Source organism: Saccopteryx bilineata, chromosome 4 (genome assembly GCF_036850765.1).
Source record: "Saccopteryx bilineata isolate mSacBil1 chromosome 4, mSacBil1_pri_phased_curated, whole genome shotgun sequence".
NCBI classification, from domain to species: Eukaryota; Metazoa; Chordata; class Mammalia; order Chiroptera; family Emballonuridae; genus Saccopteryx; species Saccopteryx bilineata.
The window spans coordinates 6143283-6165292 of NC_089493.1; the positions used below are offsets into that span (position 1 = coordinate 6143283).

The 22010-nt window shown below is 49.4% G+C and overlaps 1 protein-coding gene across 4 annotated transcripts in view; it reads right to left on the reverse strand.

Annotated features, from left to right (window-relative positions):
* Window positions 1-22010, reverse strand: part of EML1 (EMAP like 1) — a 172056-nt gene that overhangs the window by 110372 nt on the left and 39674 nt on the right. Inside the window, exon 1 of one of the 4 annotated variants that reach the window (XM_066272623.1) lies at window positions 14145-14329. The exons of 2 other annotated variants lie outside the window; for them this stretch is intronic. In XM_066272623.1, the coding sequence (XP_066128720.1) occupies window positions 14145-14211 (67 nt within the window). In that variant the 5' untranslated portion in view covers window positions 14212-14329. Of the gene's footprint in view, window positions 1-14144; window positions 14330-22010 lie in introns of those variants that run through there. One more of the 4 variants, XM_066272626.1, reaches the window with a different exon arrangement.

The window sequence follows — 22010 nt, forward strand, 5'->3', positions numbered from 1 at the left end:
CGCTGCCGGTCCGAAGGGAAACCACGGTTTGCTAGAGCACGGCCAGAGGCCCGGGCACCAAGTGCACCCGCATGAAATCCCAGCCAGGGAGGCCTCCCGGGGCAGGGGAGCTGGGCCCTCAAGGACCAGGAGGCAGACAGGTGACCAAGGACTGGGGAGGCGTCCCTGCAGGGACGACAGGGCCCCGTGCAGGAGGGAGCGTGCAACCAGCTTGGCACATTCAGACATTACCAGAGGCTCAGGGTGGTGGGAACCCAGGGCGCCTGGCGGAAGAGGCTGCCCTGGGCCGGGGAGGCAGGTGGGAGGCAGGTTCACAGACCAGCCCTGTGCCCTCCGAGCGCTGGGGAACTTCTGAGGGACTGTGGGCCACTCAGAGAGGAATGAGATTTCTGCTGCAGAAAGCGTGACGTGGCGTGCAGTCAGGGGCAACGTGGTGAAGATGAAGAAACTCGTTCAGAGACCCTGGCAGGGTCCAGGGGAGGGAACTCGGGGCCAGATCGGTAATGGGTGCGCAGCCTCTGCTGGAAGCCAGGGGCAGGCGGAAGCCATCTCCCACAACCCCTGCGTGTCTAGGACCATTCCTATCTTTTGATCCATCATTCAGTCATCAAACAGGACTGAGCACTTAGTATGCTGTGGACAGCGGAGCCAGATGCCTGGGTTCAAACCCCAGCTCTGCAAAGTGCCGGCCAGGGGACCTGAGCACGCCCCTTAAACGTATGGGCCTCCATTACTCTCCACCGTCAAAATGGAGAGGGTCCCAGTAGCCAGCTCAAAGGGGCGGGGGGAGGTTGTGAGGATTAAACGGGGAACACCCATAAGTGCTCAGCTTGAGAGACAGCTAATGCTGCCTGGTGAGAATTCCAGAACCATCCATGTTCCTCTCTCCGGCCACCCATTCTGCACGCATACACGTGGCACCCGGCACAGGGGAGACAGACGAATGAGACAGGGCCCCTCCCTCGGAAAAGCTCACGCTCTGGTTGGCGGCAGAGCTATAATTACATACGGGATGCAGACTGCACAGATAATTTTATGTAATTAAATTACAATAAGTCAATAAAAGGCCATTTTGAAGGAAGGCAAAGAAATGACGCCCCGAGTCAGAGTTTAGTCCGTCAGAGCAGCGGAGCGTGGGCAGCGTGCTTCGTTACTGTCTAAAGGGCTGACCTGGCGAGGCCACGCTAACGGGGCATTATCGTCATTAGAGCGGACCACACAGTCCCCAGGGAGCAGTTTCCTGGTTTGCGCACGGGATGGGGAAGCGTCACACGTGACTTGATAACGGATGAAGTGGCCCCACTAGGGTTCTGTCCCTGTTTGTGGCGCTGTCCCTGGGGCGAAACGGCGAATGGTGTCAGAGCAGGAGAGCCCCGCTCTCCCCAACGATTCCTCCCCTGGAGCCCATTTTCTAAGAAGGGTAAGATTCTTGTCACATAAAATAATCCTGGCGAGGGTGTGGGGAGGGAGGCTGGTGTAACAGTCAAATCTTTTTACTGCTCAAAGTGCTGGTTTTGCCAAAAACTACTTCACTTTGTCAACTACTTTGGCTGCAAATAACTTGTTTCAGGCTCATTAAACCGTCCAAAGCTTTTTGCAAATGTTTTCCACTTATCGATTCAAGTGACCCGGGAGGGCCCAGCTGGAGGCGTGCTACATGTCCGTGTAGAGGAGTCCGACTCCACCGGCTGTCTCCTCACCATCCCACCTCATACGTTTCTGAGTTTTACCCATCACACTCCTGCCTGGAATGCCTTCACTTCTGAATGCCTGAGTCTACAAGTTCTTTGATGAGGGGGCAAGTTACATGTCCCATGTGTGTGCTTGTGGACACATATGACATGTGTACATATATGAGTGCGTGTATAGATGGACACGTGTGGTGTGTAACGCATGAATACAGACACACTGTTTCCACTGTACAGATACATGGTGGGAGCACTTTCTCTTTTTAAACCTGTTACATGTTGGGCTTTTAGCCTGTTGTGTGTGTTTGAGGAGTCACTGTAAGAAAAAAGACAATCGTCCCTGATTTCATTCACCTGATTGATATTCATGAAAATCCATCTCGCGCCAGGCACTGCCAAGGCCCCCAAACACAAAAAGGTTCACCAGGAGACTGCCCGGAGGCAGTGACAGTCTCATGGGAGATCTGAAAATAAGCCACAGTGACAGGCCTCTGGGGTAATCGTGAGGACAGAGGTTTATACTTAATAACCCCATGGACACCATGGAAGCACACCTCACTGTACTGGGGAGCTGGGGATGGTGGCAGAGGAGGGAGCTGGGATTGGCTGAGACAGGCAGCCCTCCCTGGAGAGACAGGGTGCAGGGGAGGGAGCTGGGATTGGCTGAGACAGGCAGCCCCCCCCCAGAGACAGGGTGCAGGGGAGGGAGCTGGGATTGGCTGAGACAGGCAGCCCCCCCCCAGAGACAGGGTGCAGGGGAGGGAGCTGGGATTGGCTGAGACAGGCAGCCCCCCCCCCCAGAGACAGGGTGCAGGGGAGGGAGCTGGGATTGGCTGAGACAGGCAGCCCCCCCAGAGACAGGGTGCAAGGGAGGGAGCTGGGATTGGCTGAGACAGGCAGCCCCCCCCCAGAGACAGGGTGCAGGGGAGGGAGCTGGGATTGGCTGAGACAGGCAGCCCCCCCTGGAGAGACAGGGTGCTGGGGAGGGAGCTGGGATTGGCTGAGACAGGCAGCCCCCCCTGGAGAGACAGGGTGCAGGGGAGGGAGCTGGGATTGGCTGAGAAAGGCAGCCCCCCCCCCAGAGACAGGGTGCAGGGGAGGGAGCTGGGATTGGCTGAGACAGGCAGCACCCCCTCGAGGGCCAGGGTGCCCACGGGGGAGGAAGAAGCACTGAAGACTTTGAAACAGGAGGCTGCTGTGATCCGATCTGTCTTCCAGAAGGAGCATTCCAAACGTCCAGAGTGTCCACAGGTGAGCTCATCTGTGCCAGGGATTCCATTATCGTCTATATACTGATGGCGCTCAGATTTTTCATCACCAGTCCAGACGTCTCCCAGGTGCTAGACGCTGCACCCCCCAGCCTGCTTGGCCCCTCCACCTGGATGTCCCACAGGCCCCTGACGCCCACCTGTCCTTCTTGCCCCTCTCGTCCGGGCACACAGCACCCACTTACGAGAATGAGCCAGAAACCTAGTGGGGCTGATCCTCCCTGTCCCAACTCCTAAGGACACAGCCCAGGCATGGGGAGCCCAAGTCCCCCTCCAGTGGAACTGCCCATGGCCTCTCCCCTGCACTCACACCACAGACTCCCCCCCTGTTCTCCCAGCCCACTGTCAACACCCTCTTTCAAAAAATCCCTGCAAATCTGACCATGCCACTTGAAAGTTTCTGCCACGTTCTCTCTGCTCCTGGGAATAAAACCAACCTCCTTCAGGAAGCGCCCCAGGGTCCCTCCCACATGCCCGACCCCAGCCTCAACCTCAGTCTCCTTTTCCTTTCACTGTAGGGGTTTCCAGATTCCAAAAGCCCCTTTCTTCCTCGGGGCTTCCTCTACACGCCCCTCAGTGCACCAGAATGTTCTCCCCGCCCTCTCCCGTAGCCTCTTTCCTCATCCCTGAAGGAAGAGCCCACATAGGTAGGTCTTCCTGAGGAAACACCAACACCCACCCTAGCCTAGTGCCCCGCAGCACTCAAACACAGCTCCAAAAACCTCTTCTGGGACCCCCGATCACTGCGGATCTTTAAATAACCAACTGTGAATCCAATGGCGATGGTCTAGTTCCCGAAGAGCAATGCCCGTCCGGTGTCACGCTGGAACCCCAGATCACTGTAATATGAGCACAGTGGGCACTTTCTGCTTGTGTAGTGAAACTGGAGTGGATGGAAGGGACCGAGCCTGGAGGCAGAAAGTCTAGTTTGGGAGCCGCTGTTTTTAAGGAACAAACAAAAACCCAGATGAGAGCTGAGGAGGGTCTGAGCTGAAGCAGGAGCAATGGAGAGAGCCCAGAAATAAAACTCACGCCTAAATGGTCCATTAATACTTGACAAAGGAGACAAGAACATAAAATGGGGTAAAGACATTCTATTCAGTGAATGGTGTTGGGAAAATTGCACAGATACATGCAACAAAAAAAAAACACCCCAAAAAACTAGATCACTTTCTTATACCATATGCAAGAATAAACCCAAAGTGGATTAAAGACAAATGAAAGACTTGAAACCATAAAGCCGCTAAAAGAAAACATAGGCAGTAAAATCTCTGACATTTCTTGTAGCAGTATTTCCTCTGACATATCTCCTCAGGCAAAGAAAGCAAAAGAAAAAAAATAAATAGATGGGACCACATTCAAGCTAAAAAGTTTTTGCACAGCAAAGGAAAACATCAACAAGAGGAAAAGGACAACCCACTGAACGGAAGAAGATATTCACCAATGACACATCTTAAGGGGTTAATATCCAAAATATATAAAGAACTCAGACAACTCAATACCCAAAAAAATAAATAAATATTAAAGGAAACGGGCAGAGGACCTAAAGAAACAGTTCTTCAAAGAGGAAGCACACGTGGCCAGTAGACACATGAAAAGATGCGCAACGTCACTAGTCAGAGAGACGCAAATTAAAACCACAATGAGATACAACCTCATACCTGTCAGAATGGCGCTCATCAATAAATCAAAAAACAACAAGTATAGGCAAAGATGTGGAGAAAAGGGAACCCTCCTGCACTGTTGGGGGGATTGCAGACTGGTGCAGCCACTGTGGAAAGCAGTATGGAGTTACTTCAAAAAATTAAAAATAGAGCTATGTTATAACCCAGTAATCCCAATTCTGGGTATATAACTGAAGAAACGCAAAACCTTAATTCAAGAGAACACATACATCCTTTTGTTAATTATAATGTTATTTAAAATAGCCAACATACGGAAGCAACCCAAATGCCCAACAACAGACAATGGATAACGATGTGGTACACATACACAAGGGAATAATATCACACAGACATAGAAAGGATGAAATCTTGCCCTTTGCATCAGCATATATGGGCCTAGAAGGTATTATGCTCAGTGAAATAAGTCAGTGAGAGAAAGACAAATACTATATGATTTCACTCATATGTGGGATCTAATGAACAAAATACACACAATTGAAACAGATCTCATACACAGAGAACAGACTGACGGCTGCCCGCGGGGAGAGGTGCTGGAGGACTGGGTGGAGAAGGGGAGGGATTCAGAGTACAGACTGGTAGCTGCAGAACAGCCACAGGGACGGAGATTACAGCACGGGGAATACAGTCAGTAAGATTGTCATGACTGTGCATAGTGCCAGGCGGGCGCTGGAAATATCGAGGGAACGCTTTGTGAAGTACATGATTGTCTCACCACTGTGCTGCACCCATACAAAACCAACACAAAACAATATTGAAAGTTATAGAAACACAGATTTACAACAAACTCGCAAGGCAGCAAATAAAACAGTAAGCCTCTAGACTGGCACGGTCGAAGGACGTGAATAAATAATTAAGAACAGAGGGAGTAGAACCAGCTGAGAAACTAAGTGTTCACATTCTCAAGTATGATGAAATACAAATGAAAACAACAATATACACATAAGACACCTAACAGCTGCCTAGTTAATTATAAATATTTAAAACACACATGACATGCAGCAGTGGGATGGTATGATAGGCATGCTCCTGACTCAGTCATTCTGCATCTAGTAACCTAAGCTAATTAAATTATTAGAATTATAGTGAAACATATATGCACAAACAAGGTACTCATTAAATGTTTTAAATTAAAATCAAATAAATAAATAGCCTGACCAGTGGGTGGTACAGTGGACAGAGCATCAACCTGGGATGCTGATGACCCAAATTCAAAACTCTGGCTTGCTGGCTAGAGCGCAGGCTCATCGACATGATCTGAAATGTCGCTGGCTTGAGCAAGGGGTCCCTGGCTCGGCTTGAGCCCCACCCCCACCCCGGCAAGGCACATATGAGAAACAATGAATGAACCACCAACGTGCCACAACTACAAGTTGATGCTTCTCATCTCTCCCCTGCCCGTCTCCCTCTCTTACATGCTAAAATAAAATAAAATAAAATAAAATTTAAAATAAAATAAAATAAATAAAGCAGGAGCAATGGACTACCAGATATTTGGGGGCAGAATCCACTGAGCAGACTGAGATGGGGGGTGTGGGGCCAGCGGAGCCTGGGAAGACTATGTCTTGAACACTTTTAACTGTCCTACACTGCGGGCATTCCCTGGACATTGGTTCCATCCGTCAGGTGGACTCGAAGGCCTCCCTCCATGAAAATGCGTCTGACCATGTCTATCCTCAGTATCGACAACTGTGAGCTGCCCACTGTCCCTGAACAGTGATGCGTGGGAATCATCTGCAGCCCAGGACAGTGATGCACAGGATGACAGCGCCAGAATGGAGGACACAGCCAGTTCCGGACCACGTGGCGCTAAGTGCACCATCTGGCCTCCGCCCCAGAGGCTGGGCACGACTGGCTCTCCCTCCCTCTGCAGGTGCCGAGGGCCTCCTGCCAGAACCCCCGCCTGGCCAGGCTCTGGGCTGAAGAGTTCTTGCCCTCCTACAGCATCCAAGCCTATGGGTCACATCTGTCCCTACACAGTGGGGACAGTTTACACGAGAGAGAGAGTTTAAATCTTTCCCAGCAAGCTGGCAGAATAAACATGCTGTTGCATTTTAAGACACGACTAAGTACTCTGCAAAAATGTGGTTTTCCAAACCAACAGCATTTCCCAATAAAGACACAGCTTTGCAGGAAACAAAAGTGGAAGTATGTCCACCTAACTCTTAGTTAAAAAGTAAGTACTTTGGAGCCTGACCAGGCACTGGCGCAGTGGATAGAGCGTTGGACTTGGATGTGGAGGACCCAGGTTCAAGACCCCAAGGTCGCCAACTTGAGTGTGGGCTCATCTGGTTTAATCAAGGCTCACCAGCTTGAACCCAAGGTTGCTGGCTTGAGCAAGGGGTCACTTGGTCTGCTGTAGCCCCCCCCCCCCCCCGGTCAAGGCACATATGAAAAAGCAATCCATGAACTAAGGAGCCACAATGAAGAATTGATGTTTCTCATCTCTCTCCCTTCCTGTCTGTCTGTCTCTATCTGTCCCTCTCTCTGACTCTCTCTGGCTCTGCCACAAAAAAAAAAGAAAAGAAAAAGGTAAGTACTTTGGAGAGAGCCAAACTCTTCTAAAGAGCTCCTTCTTTAAAGCAAACAGCTGAATATGTAACCGATGTCAAAACCTAGGGAGAGGCCCTGGCCGGTTGGCTCAGTGGTAGAGCATCAGCCTGGCGTGTAGAAGTCCCGGGTTCGATTCCCGGCCAGGGCACACAGGAGAGGCGCCCATCTGCTTCTCCACCCCTCCTCCTCTCCTTCCTCTCTGTCTCTCTCTTCCCCTCCCACAGCCGAGGCTCCATTGGAGCAAGAGATGGCCCGGGTGCTGGGGATGGCTCCTTGGCCTCTGCCCCAGGCGCTACAGTGGCTCTGGTTGCTACAGAGCGATGCCCCGGAGGGGCAGAGCATCGCCCCCTGGTGGGCAGAGCGTCGCCCCCTGGTGGGCGTGCCGGGTGGATCCCGGTCGGGCGCATGCAGGAGTCTGTCTGACTGTCTCTCCCGGTTTCTAACTTCAGAAAAATAAAAAAAAAAAAAAAAAAAAAAAAAACCTAGGGAAAAAAACATGATGCTTTGGGGCAATGTTATTGATAATAATTACACTCCATTTAGAATTTACAGCATACTTCTTTTAATATCAATGTTTCTGACTGCATTTAAAATATTTTGCTAATGCTAGAAAGCCTCTATTAATGAGCTAGGGTTTTAAAAAATGACTATAATATTTTTCCTGAAAACGATTTTTGTACATAGTATAAAATACTATTGATATTAAGTGTTTAAAGAAACGCCTTCTGAAAAAAGCAGTACTTGAATGCATAATTTTCTTCAATGCTTTCCATGATTAAGTTTTGCACACTACAAGTTTCATAGCATGAGCAGACTGTAACAGTAGGAAACACAGGGATGATTTCTCTTTCCTTATCCACCCACCCCACTCAATTAAAATGTTTGTTTTGTTAAGAGACTATAGGAAAAGGCTGGCACTCTCTCAGAAAGTAACAATGCCAATGAACGATTACTTTTCAAACAGGGTTTCGTGAGTTTTCCGCCCCAATGCTTGGGTTTGTTTATAATGCCATAAATGCTTGTGGTTTGGCTATAAAATAAATTCCGTGCCGGGTAGAGTGCCAGGTGCACCAGCCCGAAGGTCTCGCCCAGCACGGGTGCTTGCTCTGCACTTTTCCATGAAACCCTTTTCTTTTGATTTTTCCGATCACCGAAGGCCAAGTCAGTCAGTCTCCACCACCCCGTGAAGATGCAAAAGAAGTCTGATGAGACTGCGTCCTGTTGAGTTCAGATGACTTCCTCCCAGGAGTTCCCTGATCCTGTTTTAAATCCAACTAGTTGCCAAGTTGAAAATTCCATCACAGTCAAGAGTTAAAAGGAAGTAATTCATGTTATAGATGCCTAAGGATGTGTAAAAGGTTTTAAATAAATGGTTCTTAATTCCCCAAATATAAATGCTTGGAAATTAAAACAATTTTCCATTTAAGACTAGGGGGGAGCCCTGGCCGGTTGGCTCAGAGGTAGAGCATTGGCCCGGTGTGTGGAAGTCCCAGGTTCGATTCCTGGAGAGGGCACACAGGAGAAGCGCCCATCTGCTTCTCCACCCCTCCCCCTCTCCTTCCTCTCTGTCTCTCTCTTCCCCTCCCGCAGCCAAGGCTCCATTAGAGCAAAGTTGGCCCGGGCGCTGAGGATGGCTCTATGGCCTCCGTCTCAGGTGCTAGAATGGCTCTGGTTGCAGCGGAACAATGCCACAGATGGGCAGAGCATTGCCCCCTGGTGGGCATGCAGGGTGGACCCCAGTCGGGCGCATGTGGGAGTCTGTCTGCCTCCCCGCTTCTAACTTCGGGGGAAAAAAAAAAAGCCTGGAGAGGGGGGAGAAGAAAGAAATGGCAATAGCTCAAAAGATTACTATGGTGATTTCAAAACGGGATTGAGAGCAGCAAGTAACATGGACTCGACCTGCCCTCATCATGAACGAGTGGCCGCCTGCAGGAGCCGTCCAGCTATATTAGGGAACTTCTAGATACACTCTGTGCAGGCTTTAGAAGGAATATAATAAGGTCTCTCATGATACCCTCTAAGGCAAAATGGAGGAAAGGTGATTAGCCAGACTCATAACCCTTGAAGTCTAACCAACTTCCAAGTTATTATAATGCTGAAATATGCTCTAAGAGGGTGAGATGATTTGCAGCCTTATAACACAGACTACAATTGTGTTATAATCTGATAGGGTTCTTTCCGCTCAAAAAAGAGAAAGAGCTTAGCCAAAGTACATGTAAACAAACAAGAATTTTAGACAAAAACCAGTGAAAGGTAAGGACGTGACACAACCAGCAAAAGAGCAAGCTGCATCTTGGGCTGCGTCACTGGAAGTATGGACCACGGAATCAGGGAGGTCAAGTATCCTGTTCTACTCCGCTCTGTTTAAAAAACCACATTCAGTTGCATCAAGTTTTAAAAGGACTACAGACAAAAAGAAATAGCTATGGCAAACCAGGATGACTGTATCTTAAGAGGATTTTTTCCTTTTGAATGGTAATGTTTAGGTAGAAGAACTTGAGAAAGAGCTATCATGACTGTCTTCAAACATGTGATAATCTCATATGTGGAAAAGAAATTAAACCTATTCCCAATGGACCCCCCGGGATAGGACTTGGACCAAATTTTGACTCCTTTTAGGAAACTGACAGTCTGAACTGTCTGAAGGAGGAACGGACTGCATGGAGAAAGAGTGAGCTTCCAGGCCCGTGGGACGGCTCAAGCATGGGCCGAATGCCCTTGGGAGCATCTGCCCCACCCCAAACAGAGGTCAAGCCCTGGAGGGATGGGTGGACTGAATCAGTGAAGGGGGGGAGCCCAGAGTGCTGTCTCTTCCCTCTTCAGATAGAGCAGCCCCGTGCTTATCTGCCTCACATTTGGCCTCCTGGGTAAGCTGTACACTGAAGAAACAGCCAAAGGCTTAAGAAAGTAAACCAGGAGATGAGAGTACCTGTTAGGCCCCTTCAAATGCTGAGTTTCATAACCTATGGCAAGATGAACCCTATGGAGAGCGGTGACTGGGGAAAGAATTGAAAAGCGACACAGAAATGCAGTGGCAACATTTTGTTCTTCGAACCGCTCCCCTCCCTCTTTCATCCAGGCCCAGCCAGGTGTCATCAAAAGAGCTGGTGTGTAGACTTCATAAAATCCAGATCAGCCTGACCAGGCCGGTGGCGCAGTGGATAGATCGTCAAACTGGGATGCAGAGGACCCAGGTTCGAGACCCCGAGGTCGCCAGTTTGAGCGCGGGCTCATCTGGTTTGAGCAAAAGCTCACCAGCTTGGACCCAGGGTCACTGGCTTGAGCAAGGGGTTACTCAGTCTGCTGAAGGCCCACAGTCAAGGCACATATGAGAAAGCAATCAATGAACAACTAAGGTGTCGCAATGCGGAACGAAAAACTAATGATTGATACTTCTCATCTCTCCATTCCTGTCTGTCTGTCCCTGTCTATCCCTCTCTCTGACTCTCTGTCTCTGTAAAAAAAATAAAAATTAAAATAAAAATTAAAATCCCGATCAGTTCCTCATAAACATTAAGCCCAGAGTTACTCTATGACCCAGCAATTACACACCTGTCCACGCACAAACCTGCCCCTGACTGTTAACAGCAGAATTACCCACGATAGTCAAGGAGTGGAGCCACCCCGAATATCCATCCATTCAACTGGCGAAGGCCAAACAGAATGTGGTGCATCCACTTGAGGGAACACTATTCGGCCGTGAGAAGGAATGGAGCGCTGATACACGCTACCGTGGAGGGACCTTGAAACACCATGCGGGGTACAAGACGTCAGACAGAGAAGGCCAATTATGATGGGGTTCCATTTACAGTCATCATCCAGAATTTAAATTAGAGACAGAAAGCAGATTCGTGGTCATCCGGGCCTAAGGTGATGGGGGAATGAAAGCAATTGCTACTAGGTATCGGAATGTCCTCTTGGGGTGATAAAAACGTTCTGAAATGAGATAGCAGCGATGCCTGCACAGTGCTGTGAACATATACACTAAGAGCCACTTCACTGTGCACTTGAAACGGGTGAAATTTTATGGCACGCAGAATCTCAATAAAGCTGTTGTTAAAACAATACAAAGCAAACAAGATTCAGACTGGTATCCAAGCCTCAGCAGTGGTGTGGCCCTTATAAAGTTGCAAAACTTCTCGAGCTTCAAGCTTCAGTTTCCTTGCATGTAAAAGAGGATGGTGACACGACCTCCCTCAAAGGGAGGCTTCGAAGAAACGGTAGAATCAAGGATGGTTCTTTCCCAAGTCGTAAAACGGGCTGGCCAGTGATAGCGTTCGTCCACTTTCCAACCACTGCCGTGTTTCTTAGCAATAAAGGAAGTTCGTGACGTCTAGCTCACTTTACAGAGTCCTAAACACTGAAGGAAAAACGGTGCACAGATTTTCTACTTAAGAGAGAGAGGCAGCATCTAAAGATGAGAATGGCTAGTCTTTCCTGAGGCTGGAAGTGTCACTTACAAATTAAGTAGAAGTAGGGAGAAAATAAAAAGCACGGGATGAAGCTAGAAATTTCATTCATTAGAACAAAATTTTTTCTTCCTTCTCATTTAGATACTATCTTCTATCTTTAGTATGTTACGTGTGACTGTCACTTGAATAATAAGTATGGGCTGTATTTTCTGAAGCTGATACATAACTGTGCCTTTTTATTTCCTGTTGCTATCAAAAACATGGAGCTGTACGCAACAGATGAAAATTCATGAGTTCGGATATTATGCTGTTGTACTCTTGCCATTGTCATGTAAACCTCCAATTTAAAAAAATAAGTTTCAATATAGCTAATAAAATATCCAAATGTTTAATTTAGTTCTTGGTGAAAGGGTGTTTCGGTGACCCACTGCTTTCACTGAATCACCATAGCAATTAACTGAATTGTATTTATTTACATTGTCACTTAACGGAAGCCTCTTAAAAGGAATAATTTCACATAGAAACATCTGTTGCTGCAGACGTCATCAGTGAGCATTCATTTCTGCCTCACAGATTACTCTTGCTTTCAACTGTATTCATAAGGTCACCAAAAAATAGTAAGTAGTAAGAATTTTGGGGGAAAAGTAATTCAACAGTCCTGATTCACTCAATTGTGTTTTGAAGTGACCTTATTGTTTGCTTCTAGTTACTTTAGAGTGATTTTTCGTGAAACTGTTACATGCAATGGGTAAGAGCTGGTTTTTACTTCCTTTTGGACATCATTACCATTAAAATATCATTACCAATACCTCTAAACTAGCAATTAACAAGGAAGGGCAGAAAACCAAAAAATTCATGAATAGATGTTTAGGTCAACTTTATGACTGAACCTCTGTTTAGAAACAATATGAGCGGGCCTCCCAAACAACTGCTCGGATAAAACAATCTAGGCTCATTTCATAACCTGAACCAAACTGAAAACATAAATGACCATATATTAATTTTTAAAAAGCCTCTATGCCTGGAAATCATTTAATGTAATTTTTCAGCCACACGCCTTGCACAACTAACACAGGGGGCATTCTATCACAAACAAGTAGGAGGTGGTACTACTGCTGACATCAAAAACCAGTAACTCAAATATGACTGACTGCAAGTCAATTAAGGAAAGTATTCAAAATTTAATTGAGAAATCTATTCAACCTACTAGAGAGTAGAACCGCCCCCATGACTAAACTGTAAGGGATTGCAGTGGCCAGCAGAGTACCAAATAATCTCTAGCTGCCTTTACCACCTTCTGAGGATCAAAAACGCAGGGGTTCTGCTCTGGGGAACTCGTGTTCAATTTAAAGAGAGTCAAAACTTCCGTTCCACTGAAGAGGGCATTACTTAGTAGAGGAAGGTCTACCTGTGATTAACATGAAAATTATGTTACCAAAACTATCACAATATATCCTCTTCCACCAAAAAGTGATACATTTCACCAGAGATTAAAATATCATTACAGAGGATGAACCCACACACTCCGGAATCTTTATTGCTGCCCCTGATACCTCCTATTTGCAAACAGGTGCTGAAGAGCTAGAAAAGTTCCCCTAAGTCACAGTTACAATCGCAAAATAAATAGCCTGCGTTGTCAAAGCATCTAGTATTCCAAATCATTTCAATTGCACTATAGGCAAATTCGAAAAAATACATTTTTTTTCCTTTACAAACTTCTGGGGGCTCTCTGATAAAGCAATAAATCCAAGATCTAAAAAATTGTTTTGTTAATTTTTGTACATGAATTATCACACATCATGTTCCGATAAAATATGCAGTGTGCTGTGAAAAGCTTCTTCAACCTTGCTAGTGAGACTAAAATCTTTCAGGCACGTAGGATTTTATATTTTTTAAAGATGCCATATTGGTAGCTATTAACGTTTCCTTCCTGTTAAAAGAATTTAATTTTAAAAAAAATTTTTTAAACCTATCACCCAGCAAGCAAAGTAAGTGGAAACACTTTTAAGGCAGGTCCGCTTTGCTTGTCCATTTAGATTGTATTCAACTGGGATGATTTCACCAAAGTGGAACTGAACGGTTTCTGAGGGTCCATCCGAAACAAATAACTGCGTGCACCCTCCTAGGAGTGTTTGGTGATTAAGTGATTTGTTTGCCGAGTTCTCCATCCAGACCTCTCCAAACAGATGCGAGTTTGGAAGCCAAACGCAACACGTCCCGGAGCCCCCGGGAGCCCGGGCCTCCCTACGCGCTGCCGGGCCGGTGCGCTCCTGCGGGAGGCGCCCGGGCCAGCCAGCCCCGCGCGCACTGGCCGGAGCCGGAGCCGGAGCTGGAGCCGGGCGGTGGCGCGGGGGGCGGGGGCGGCGAGCGCGGCGAGCGCGGCGCGGGGCCCGCGGCCCAGCACAATGCGCCGCGGCGGCGGGAACCGCGCGCCCCTCCGCCGCAACTTTGCGCGGCCTCCCCGGCCGCCCGGCCTCGCGCCTCCGCCCTCCCGCCGCCGCCGCGGCCCCCGCCCTCCCGGCCGCCGCCGCCGCCACTCACCGTTGCAGAACTGGAGCAGCGAGGACGTGTCGTACAGGCTGCTGTAGCTCGAGAAGCCGTCCTCCATGCTGAGGCCGCCGGGCAGCGCCCGCTCCTCCGGCCCGGCCGCGCCGCCGCCGCTCACCCCCACACTGAGCCACCCCAGCCGCGGCCGGCGCTGGCGCTGGGGCCGGCCCTGCTGTGGCGGCCGCTGCCGGTTACCAGGGCAACCCCGGGCCCGCTGCCGCCGCCGCCGCCGCCGCGCGAGCCGGCGCCGGTACCGCCCGCCAGGGGGCGCCCGCGGCGGGGACGTGGCCGGGCGGGGCCGGGGCGGGCGGGGCCCGGGGCGGAGTCGAGGTCCGGGGGTCCCGCAGAGGGAGGGCACGCGGCCCGGGGGCCGGGGTGCTGTGGGAGCGCCGCGGCCGGGCCCGCCTCCTCGGGGAGGGCGAGGCGTGGGGGCACCGGGACAAAGGCGAGCCAGGAGGGCGGCGGCGACGCGGGAGGGGGCGGGGAGCTCTACCGCGGACCTTACACTCCCCCCTGGCCCGGGCGACCCCTCTGCGGACGCCAAAGCCCGCGCTCCCCGGAGGCGCTGTCCCCGAGCCCGCTGGCGGCTCCAGCACCAAACATGGAAATGTGCGAGCCCAATTCAGCTGCCTTTCCACCTCAGAGCAGCTCCGCTTTCGGCCAGGTCCTGCGAGGCGGGCCCCCGCTGTCCCCACGGCCTTCCGCGCAGCAGGACTCGCCTCCAGGGGGAAGGACCGCGGGGCTCGGACTCCGCTTGAACCTGCGCTCCTGAGGGAAAAAGATGCGGCTTCCCACTTCAAAAAGCAGAAAATCTGGGCATTTGCAGGAGTTAAAACATCTGTTCGCTTCCCCCTCTGACTTGTTACATTACAGACCCCGCGGTGCAGACTTGTTACATTACACTATAGTTAAGTTGTTACAAGACCCAAGGAAATCAGGATTTGTTCTATCTCAGAAAGAGTTAGGACACAACACCACAGTAGGAGACACGCACAGTTCTGCGGGTTTGTAACTTTTCTAGTCTACACGTGCACAGGTGAGGCTGACCGTGGGAGTTTCACTACCCATGGCCTGAAGTCAAGAAGAGTCCGCGGGTGGGAGGCTCTTCTGGCTGCGTAACAAAATCTGGGTGGTTTCAAGTTGTAGCTGTTGACTCGTGTAGGTTGAACACATTTAGGCGAAACGGAGACGGAGTGATAAATTACTCTAGGAAAATCTGTGGTCGTCGCTGGGCTTCAGAGATGGAGAGAGGCCTGTGTTTTCATGAGTAGAAGGCAGGGGCAGGCCCTGGGCTCTGTCGCTGACGGTGGCATGTTTTGAGTTAGGGTTGGCCATGCCTGCCATTAGGTGCTGAAGGTAGGGGGAGTGGTGGAAGCATCAATAAGGGTGGAAGCCCTTATCCCTGTCACATCAATCCCAAGCACAGAAGACACAAGGGATTGTTAAAGAGAAAGGTACATGTAGGAGACTGAAAGTGGGAAGGACAATGTTAGTGATCGCGAGCAGGGCCTGCTGACAGGCCACCGTGCTGATTTGACATTCCTGGACAGCTTGTATTGCAGATGGTAAGAAATAAGAGTGGACAGAGAGAAAGGTCAGGTAGAAGACCTGGCAGGAAATGGAGGGAGACGGGAGGTTTGCAGTCCGGTAACCGGCTGATCCCAGCACTGTTAGGGAGACGCGTCTGAGTACAAACCCGACCGCAGGGCCAGGGCCAGAGCCTGGCGCTGGAGCAGCCCAGAGTGTCTCGTCACTCTGGAAATGGGGCCCTGGGACACGGACAGACAGAAAGAGACTGAGGGACGGGCCAGAGAACCCTACAGCTGGAGAGTCAGAAAGGCCGAGAGGGAACAGCAAACCTCCCATTAGCAATGAATGCCCTGTGTGGGGTTGCCCGCTTGAGCGTGGAATCACCCACATGATCTCATGGTTGCTGGCTTGAGCCAGGGGTCACTCAGTTTGCTGTAGCCCCCTAGTCAAGGCACATATGAGAAAGCAATCAATGAACAACTAAAGTGCCACAACTACGAGTTGATGCTTCTCATCTCTCTCCCTTCCCACCCCTCTCTTGAAAAAAAAAAATACTGTGTGGCCACTGGAGATGTAAGACCAGCTCACCACTGAAAGAATTGGGACTGGGGAGCTGTTGACAAAGAGGTGGCGAATGAACCGCCCAAGGGGAGAACTGAAGGTCACGCAGGAGCTGGGCAGAGCCTTGGACAGGGAGGAGGAGATTCTGAAGGCAGGCACCAAGGGGCGTGAAAATCAGCCTAGGGCATTATCTCATTAGGCTAAGAGCACAGAAAGCTGCAAAGAGGTGGGCCTGTCACCAAGCAGTCAAGGAGGAGCAGGCTGGGAGGAGGCCCTCCTGCGTGCTGGCAGAGGGCCTGCTGGTGACCTGGAGCCTCTTGAGGAGCAGGGATGACAGGAGCAGGGCCGCGGAAGGAGATCACGTGCATGTGGATGTTCAAGAACTTCAGCAGGAGAAGGAAATGGGGCGGGACATAGAGGGTCAGGGGGCCGGGGGTTCACAGAAGCCCCTCCCCCAAAGTACTGATGGACCCTCTGCATCTCTAAGGCAAGAGACAGGTGCCATGGAGAAGGGGCTTTTGAAAGGCTAAACTTTACTCAGGTGCACATTTGCCCTTGGCCCTTCTCGGTTCTCTCCTTCCTCTTCCCCCCTTCGAGTCCATTTTTACCCTCTCTCTACTCTACCTGGCGGTTTTCTGCATCAGAATCCATCGGATAATTGATCTAAAAAGCTGAAGTATGGCACCTTGAACTTGAAAGGAAAGAGCTATGAATAAATGATGAAAAGGTGGCTCTCTTTAAGCATGTTAGTATTGTTGATTTATAATCTTAAACAGATGACATTTGGGGGCCCCCCAACTAAAATAAAGTTAGAGAATAAAGAAAATTCAGAAGCAGGATAGGAGAAAAATTGAACTGGGATTTTCTTAGAAGACTTTCCTTCCACTAGAACAAAATTACAAATAACAAGAACTCAGCCCACTTGTCTTCGATGATAAACATTGATTGTTATTACACTCTTAACCTAGAATATTAAACTATTTTTTCCCACAATAGTAAAAATGTACTCTTTTTTTTTAAAAAAAAAGCAAAATTTAGTATAATTATAAGGATATGCATGTTAAGTCAATTAGGTATAATCTACACAGCATTCAAAAAAAAGATCTACAGAGAAAGTTCAAGAAAAATCTCTGAACACTTTATTAATAATGTGAGGCTGACTTTGCGCCCATACATTTTAACAGACTATTATTCCACATCATTTTGACATAATTTATGGCCTGAGCCCAAAGAATGTTGTCATTGTAGTAAGTGATGTGCGCTCTATGGGACAATATAACCATAGCGTCCAGTGCATTAATAGCACATTTGTGCAACACATAAAAAAAAGAGAGAGAGAGAGAAAGGAAAATGGGAGTCCTATAGCCTTTATTCATCAAGACGTAATAAAATTACCCAGAAACACCATCATCTATTGTTGAATTCAACATTCCTCCGCAAACAGTCGCCCAGTACCAGGCAGCGAGCTTGGGGCTGGGATGCGCAGCAGGTGGCTGGGAAGCTAATTTAAAGAGTCACATCAGCCTGACCTGTGGTGGCGCAGTGGATAAAGTGTCGACCTGGGAATGCTGAGGTCGCCGGTTCAAAACCCTGGGCTTGCCTGGTCAAGGCACATATGGGAGTTGATGCTTCCAGCTCCTCCCCCCCTTCTCTCTCTCTGTCTCTCCCTCTCCTCTCTAAAATGAATAAATAAAAAAAGAAATTTAAAAAAAATTAAAAAAAAAAAAAAAAAAGAGTCACATCAGCACTTGACAAAAAGGAAATAGAAAATTTTACTCTGGGTATATCCCCAAAGTAATTAAAAACAGGGTCTCAGAGATATCTTTGTGCACCATGCTTATAGCAGCACGATTCACAAGAGCCAAAATGTAGGAACAACCCAAGTGCCCATGGCTGGATGCAGGTGTAAGCAAAATCACTCCATCCATAGGAGGGAAGGAAATTGACACACTTTACAAGGTAGATGGGCCTTGAGGACATTGTGCTGAAGGAAATAAGCCAATCACATAATGACAAATACTGTAGGATTCGACTTCAGTGAGGTCCCTAGAGTAGTGAAATTCAGAGACAGAAAGTAGAATGGTGGCTGTGGGGGATGGGCGAGGGGAGTTACTGGAGACAAAGTTTCCATTTGGAATGTTGAAAAAGTTCGTCAGGTGGCAGCGGTGGTGAAGATGGTACAATGTAAACATACTTGATGCCGCTGAGCCTTACGCTTCAAAAACGGTTTGAAATGGCAACTTTTATGCTACCTATATTTTACCACCAGAAAAAAAAAAAGAAGACATATTATGGGAAATGTCAGCATGCACTGAACAAAGAAAGAACAAGTCTTTTGCTTGAAGGATTGGTCTGTACTCAAAATGTCAGCACGTGTGCTGAGCTGGGATATTTAATGCATTTCTCCCCATGGGTCACGAAATCTAGGAAACACACATTCTAGTCGTACACATACACGTATCATTACAGCTTGTACTGGGTGCGGTGAGGCGAGAGAGGGATTCAGGGGACCTGGGAGCGCCCGAGTTGGGCTGAGCAGGGAAAGGAGGAACCCCAGACAGCACCGAAGCCACGGGCAAAGCCAGTTTATCTGAGGGACCCAGGAGATTTCAGGGCAACAGAGGGAGCTGCCTGCTTCCCACGGGGCTCTGATTGTGCTCTAAAAGCAGACGGAAGCTGTCCTTCAGTTACTACTCTGGGTTAAATCATGTCTCCCACCCCATACACAAACACAAATTCATACGTAGACCCCTAGTACCTCCGATCGTGCTTTGGAGCCCTGGCCGGGTAGCTCGGCTGGTTAGAGCACTGTCCCGAAGCGCACAGGCCACAGAGTCGATCCCCGGTCAGGGCACATGCAGGAACAGATGTTCCTGTTTCTCTCCTGCTCTCTCCAAAATCAATCAAATAAACATTAAAAAAATAATGTGATTTGAAGATGGGGCTTTTACACAAGTGATCAAGTTAAAATGAGGTCATTACGGTGGGCCCTAATCCAATATGGCGAGTGTCCGTAGAAGAAGAGGAATTTAGGACACAGACACGCAGGGAAGACCTGGGAAGACACAGGGAGAAGACAGCCATCTGCAAGCCAAGGAGAGAGGCCTGGACAGGGTGTTTTCTTCACGGCCCTCAGAAGGAACCGTTCCTGCCGACACCTGGATTTTGGCTGTCCAGCCCCTGGAAGGGCGGGACAATCCACTTCCGTTGTGGGAGGCTCCCACTTCGTGGTCCTCTGTTTCAGCGGCCCCGGCAAACTTATACAATCAGTTTGCTTATGTCACAGATTCAGGACACCATTCACTACCGAGATGAAAAGGTACCACGTACTTTCTCATGATCAGATTGTTACGCTGTAACAGGAGAGGCGATCACGGGGTCTCAGCGCCGACAGGGAACGTCCAGTTCTGCAGTCTCCAGCCTGCCGGCCCGTCCAGCTGTGCTTCTCGCCAGCATCCCTGACAAACGGTCGCGCGTGCCAGTGCACAGTTGAGGCGCTTGAATTGTTAAAAGGATGGTTGGTAATTTTTATCCCCAAATGCTTTTCCCAAAGCATCCTTCCTGGATCCTCCTTTCGGCTGGTCGACTTGATCTTCCTCCAGCCCAGGGCAGGCTTTTGTCTGTTCGGAAATGTTGACTGACAGACTGTGTCTTGGTTCCCATAGCTCTGAGTGATCACTCCAGGGTGAACTTGCCCAAGGAGGGCTTAATGAGGTCATTTCATTCTCTGTTGACTACCTCATTAAGAGCAAACACTTTGGCTCAGACTTCAAGTCCGTGCTCCTGCCACAAATGCCGTCTTTGGCATCTGACATGCTCCTGCCACGCCACGCTATCAGAAACTCCTCGTCACGACGTCTGACACGCCACGCGTCCGCATGCCCTGGGCCGCCGCCCGTGGCCAGTCCTGAGAGCCCGCCTTCCCGGCCTGCCTGCCTGGAAGCTGCCTGTCATCTTCACAAACGTGGCGGCCTCTGCACTCATGAGCAATGGCGTCTGCTGAGCTCCCACATCTGCTGGTACCCTCCTGTACCCCTGTGTCAACCTTGTGTCAGTCCCTCTCGCCTTGTAGGAACTGGGGGGGGGGTCTCTCCCAGGAGATTAGATGCCTCTAATGCCCATCATGCCTGACACAATGTTGAAAGTAGTTAGCACTGAGTAAATGATGAATGAAGGAATGAATAAATACACAAACCCGCTAGGCAAAATTAGTTGCTCGTTACACAGAACGGGCTTCCAAATGCCTAGAGAGCCCCCACCTTCTTCAAGATAAAGTCCTCTGTCTCCTCATCTATCATGTGACAGTTTCTCGACCCCCTCATCTACACAGACGCCCACCTCACTCAACGGGGCTCTTTGCTAGTGAATCCGGGTACCCAGAACGGAATCCAATAACTTCACAGGACTGATCTGCCTGGCATTTTTCTTTAATAACTTGGATATTATGTTTCTTTCACTGCAACTGAGGTTTGTATTTATTTTTTTTTTTTTTTTTTTTTTTTTTTTTTTGAGCAGCCAGGATACATACTGTTGGTTCCTCTTGAACTTCCCGTCAATTATAAATCCATCCGTCTTTGCAGACAAACTGCTGTTGGGTCTTCTCCATCCTGTACTGAGCTAATTGATTTTTTTTTTAAATCTAAAGACAGGATTTATCTTTACTCCTGTTAAATGTCATTTTGTTGGTTTCAATCCATCCTTTTAGTCAATCAAAATCTTTTAAACTCTGAAGCCTGGCATCTAACACAGCAGCCTTTGACGGCAGCCAGTGCGCCCTAACAAACCCTTTAACGTCTTCTTCATCTCACAATCGACACACACATTAGCAGTGCGGGGCTGGGGGGGGGGCTCTGGGCACCACCTGGGAGACGCCTCACCAGCGGCAACCCCATCGATCTACTGGTCAGTCCCCTGAATGTGTGTGTCCAACTAAATATGAAATCGCCCCAATTACCCATTTTTCTCTGTGTCACCCACGGGGTTCTGTGTGGGATTTTGCCAGCGCTCTGCGCGCCTCTCGGAAAGAGAGGCCAATGTTGCTTTGGCTCTTGGCAACCAGCCTTCCTTCCTTAGAGATCTGTTAACACTTTTGCTCAGAACCAATATTAACATCAAACGTATCATCTATCATCTATATTTTCCAGAATCCAACTTTTTTTTTTCTGCTGTTTTGGAAAATGATGACCCACCACCACCACCACCTTCCTTGTTTTCTGCGACTCCTAGCTGGCAAAATCCGAGATGTTCTGCTAAGGCCTCGAGAGCGGATTCGTGGTAACCAGCAGTAACCAGCGGCACCAGCGGTAACCAAGCAGCCCCCCTCCCACAGCCGGCTCTCGCTGTCTTGGGCTCTTGACAGTTTCTCAGAAAGGCCGGTCCTTCAACTTCAGTTTTTTGATTGTTTGTTTTTGTAATGTTTGTATTTTTCTGAAGTTGGAAACGGGGAGGCAGTCAGACAGACTCCCGCATGCGCCCGACCGGGATCCACCCGGCATGCCCACCAGGGGGCGATGCTCTGCCCACCAGGGGACGCTGCTCTGTTGCAACCAGAGCCATTCCAGCACCTGAGGCAGAGGCCACAGAGCCATCCTCAGCGCCCGGGCCAACTTTGCTCCAATGGAGTCTCAGCTGTGGGAGGGGAAGAGAGAGACAGAGAGGAAGGAGAGGGGGAGGGGTGGAGAAGCAGATGGGCGCTTCTCCTGTGTGCCCTGGCCGGGAATCGGACCTGGGACTCCTGCATGCCAGGCCAATGCTCTACCACTGAGCCAA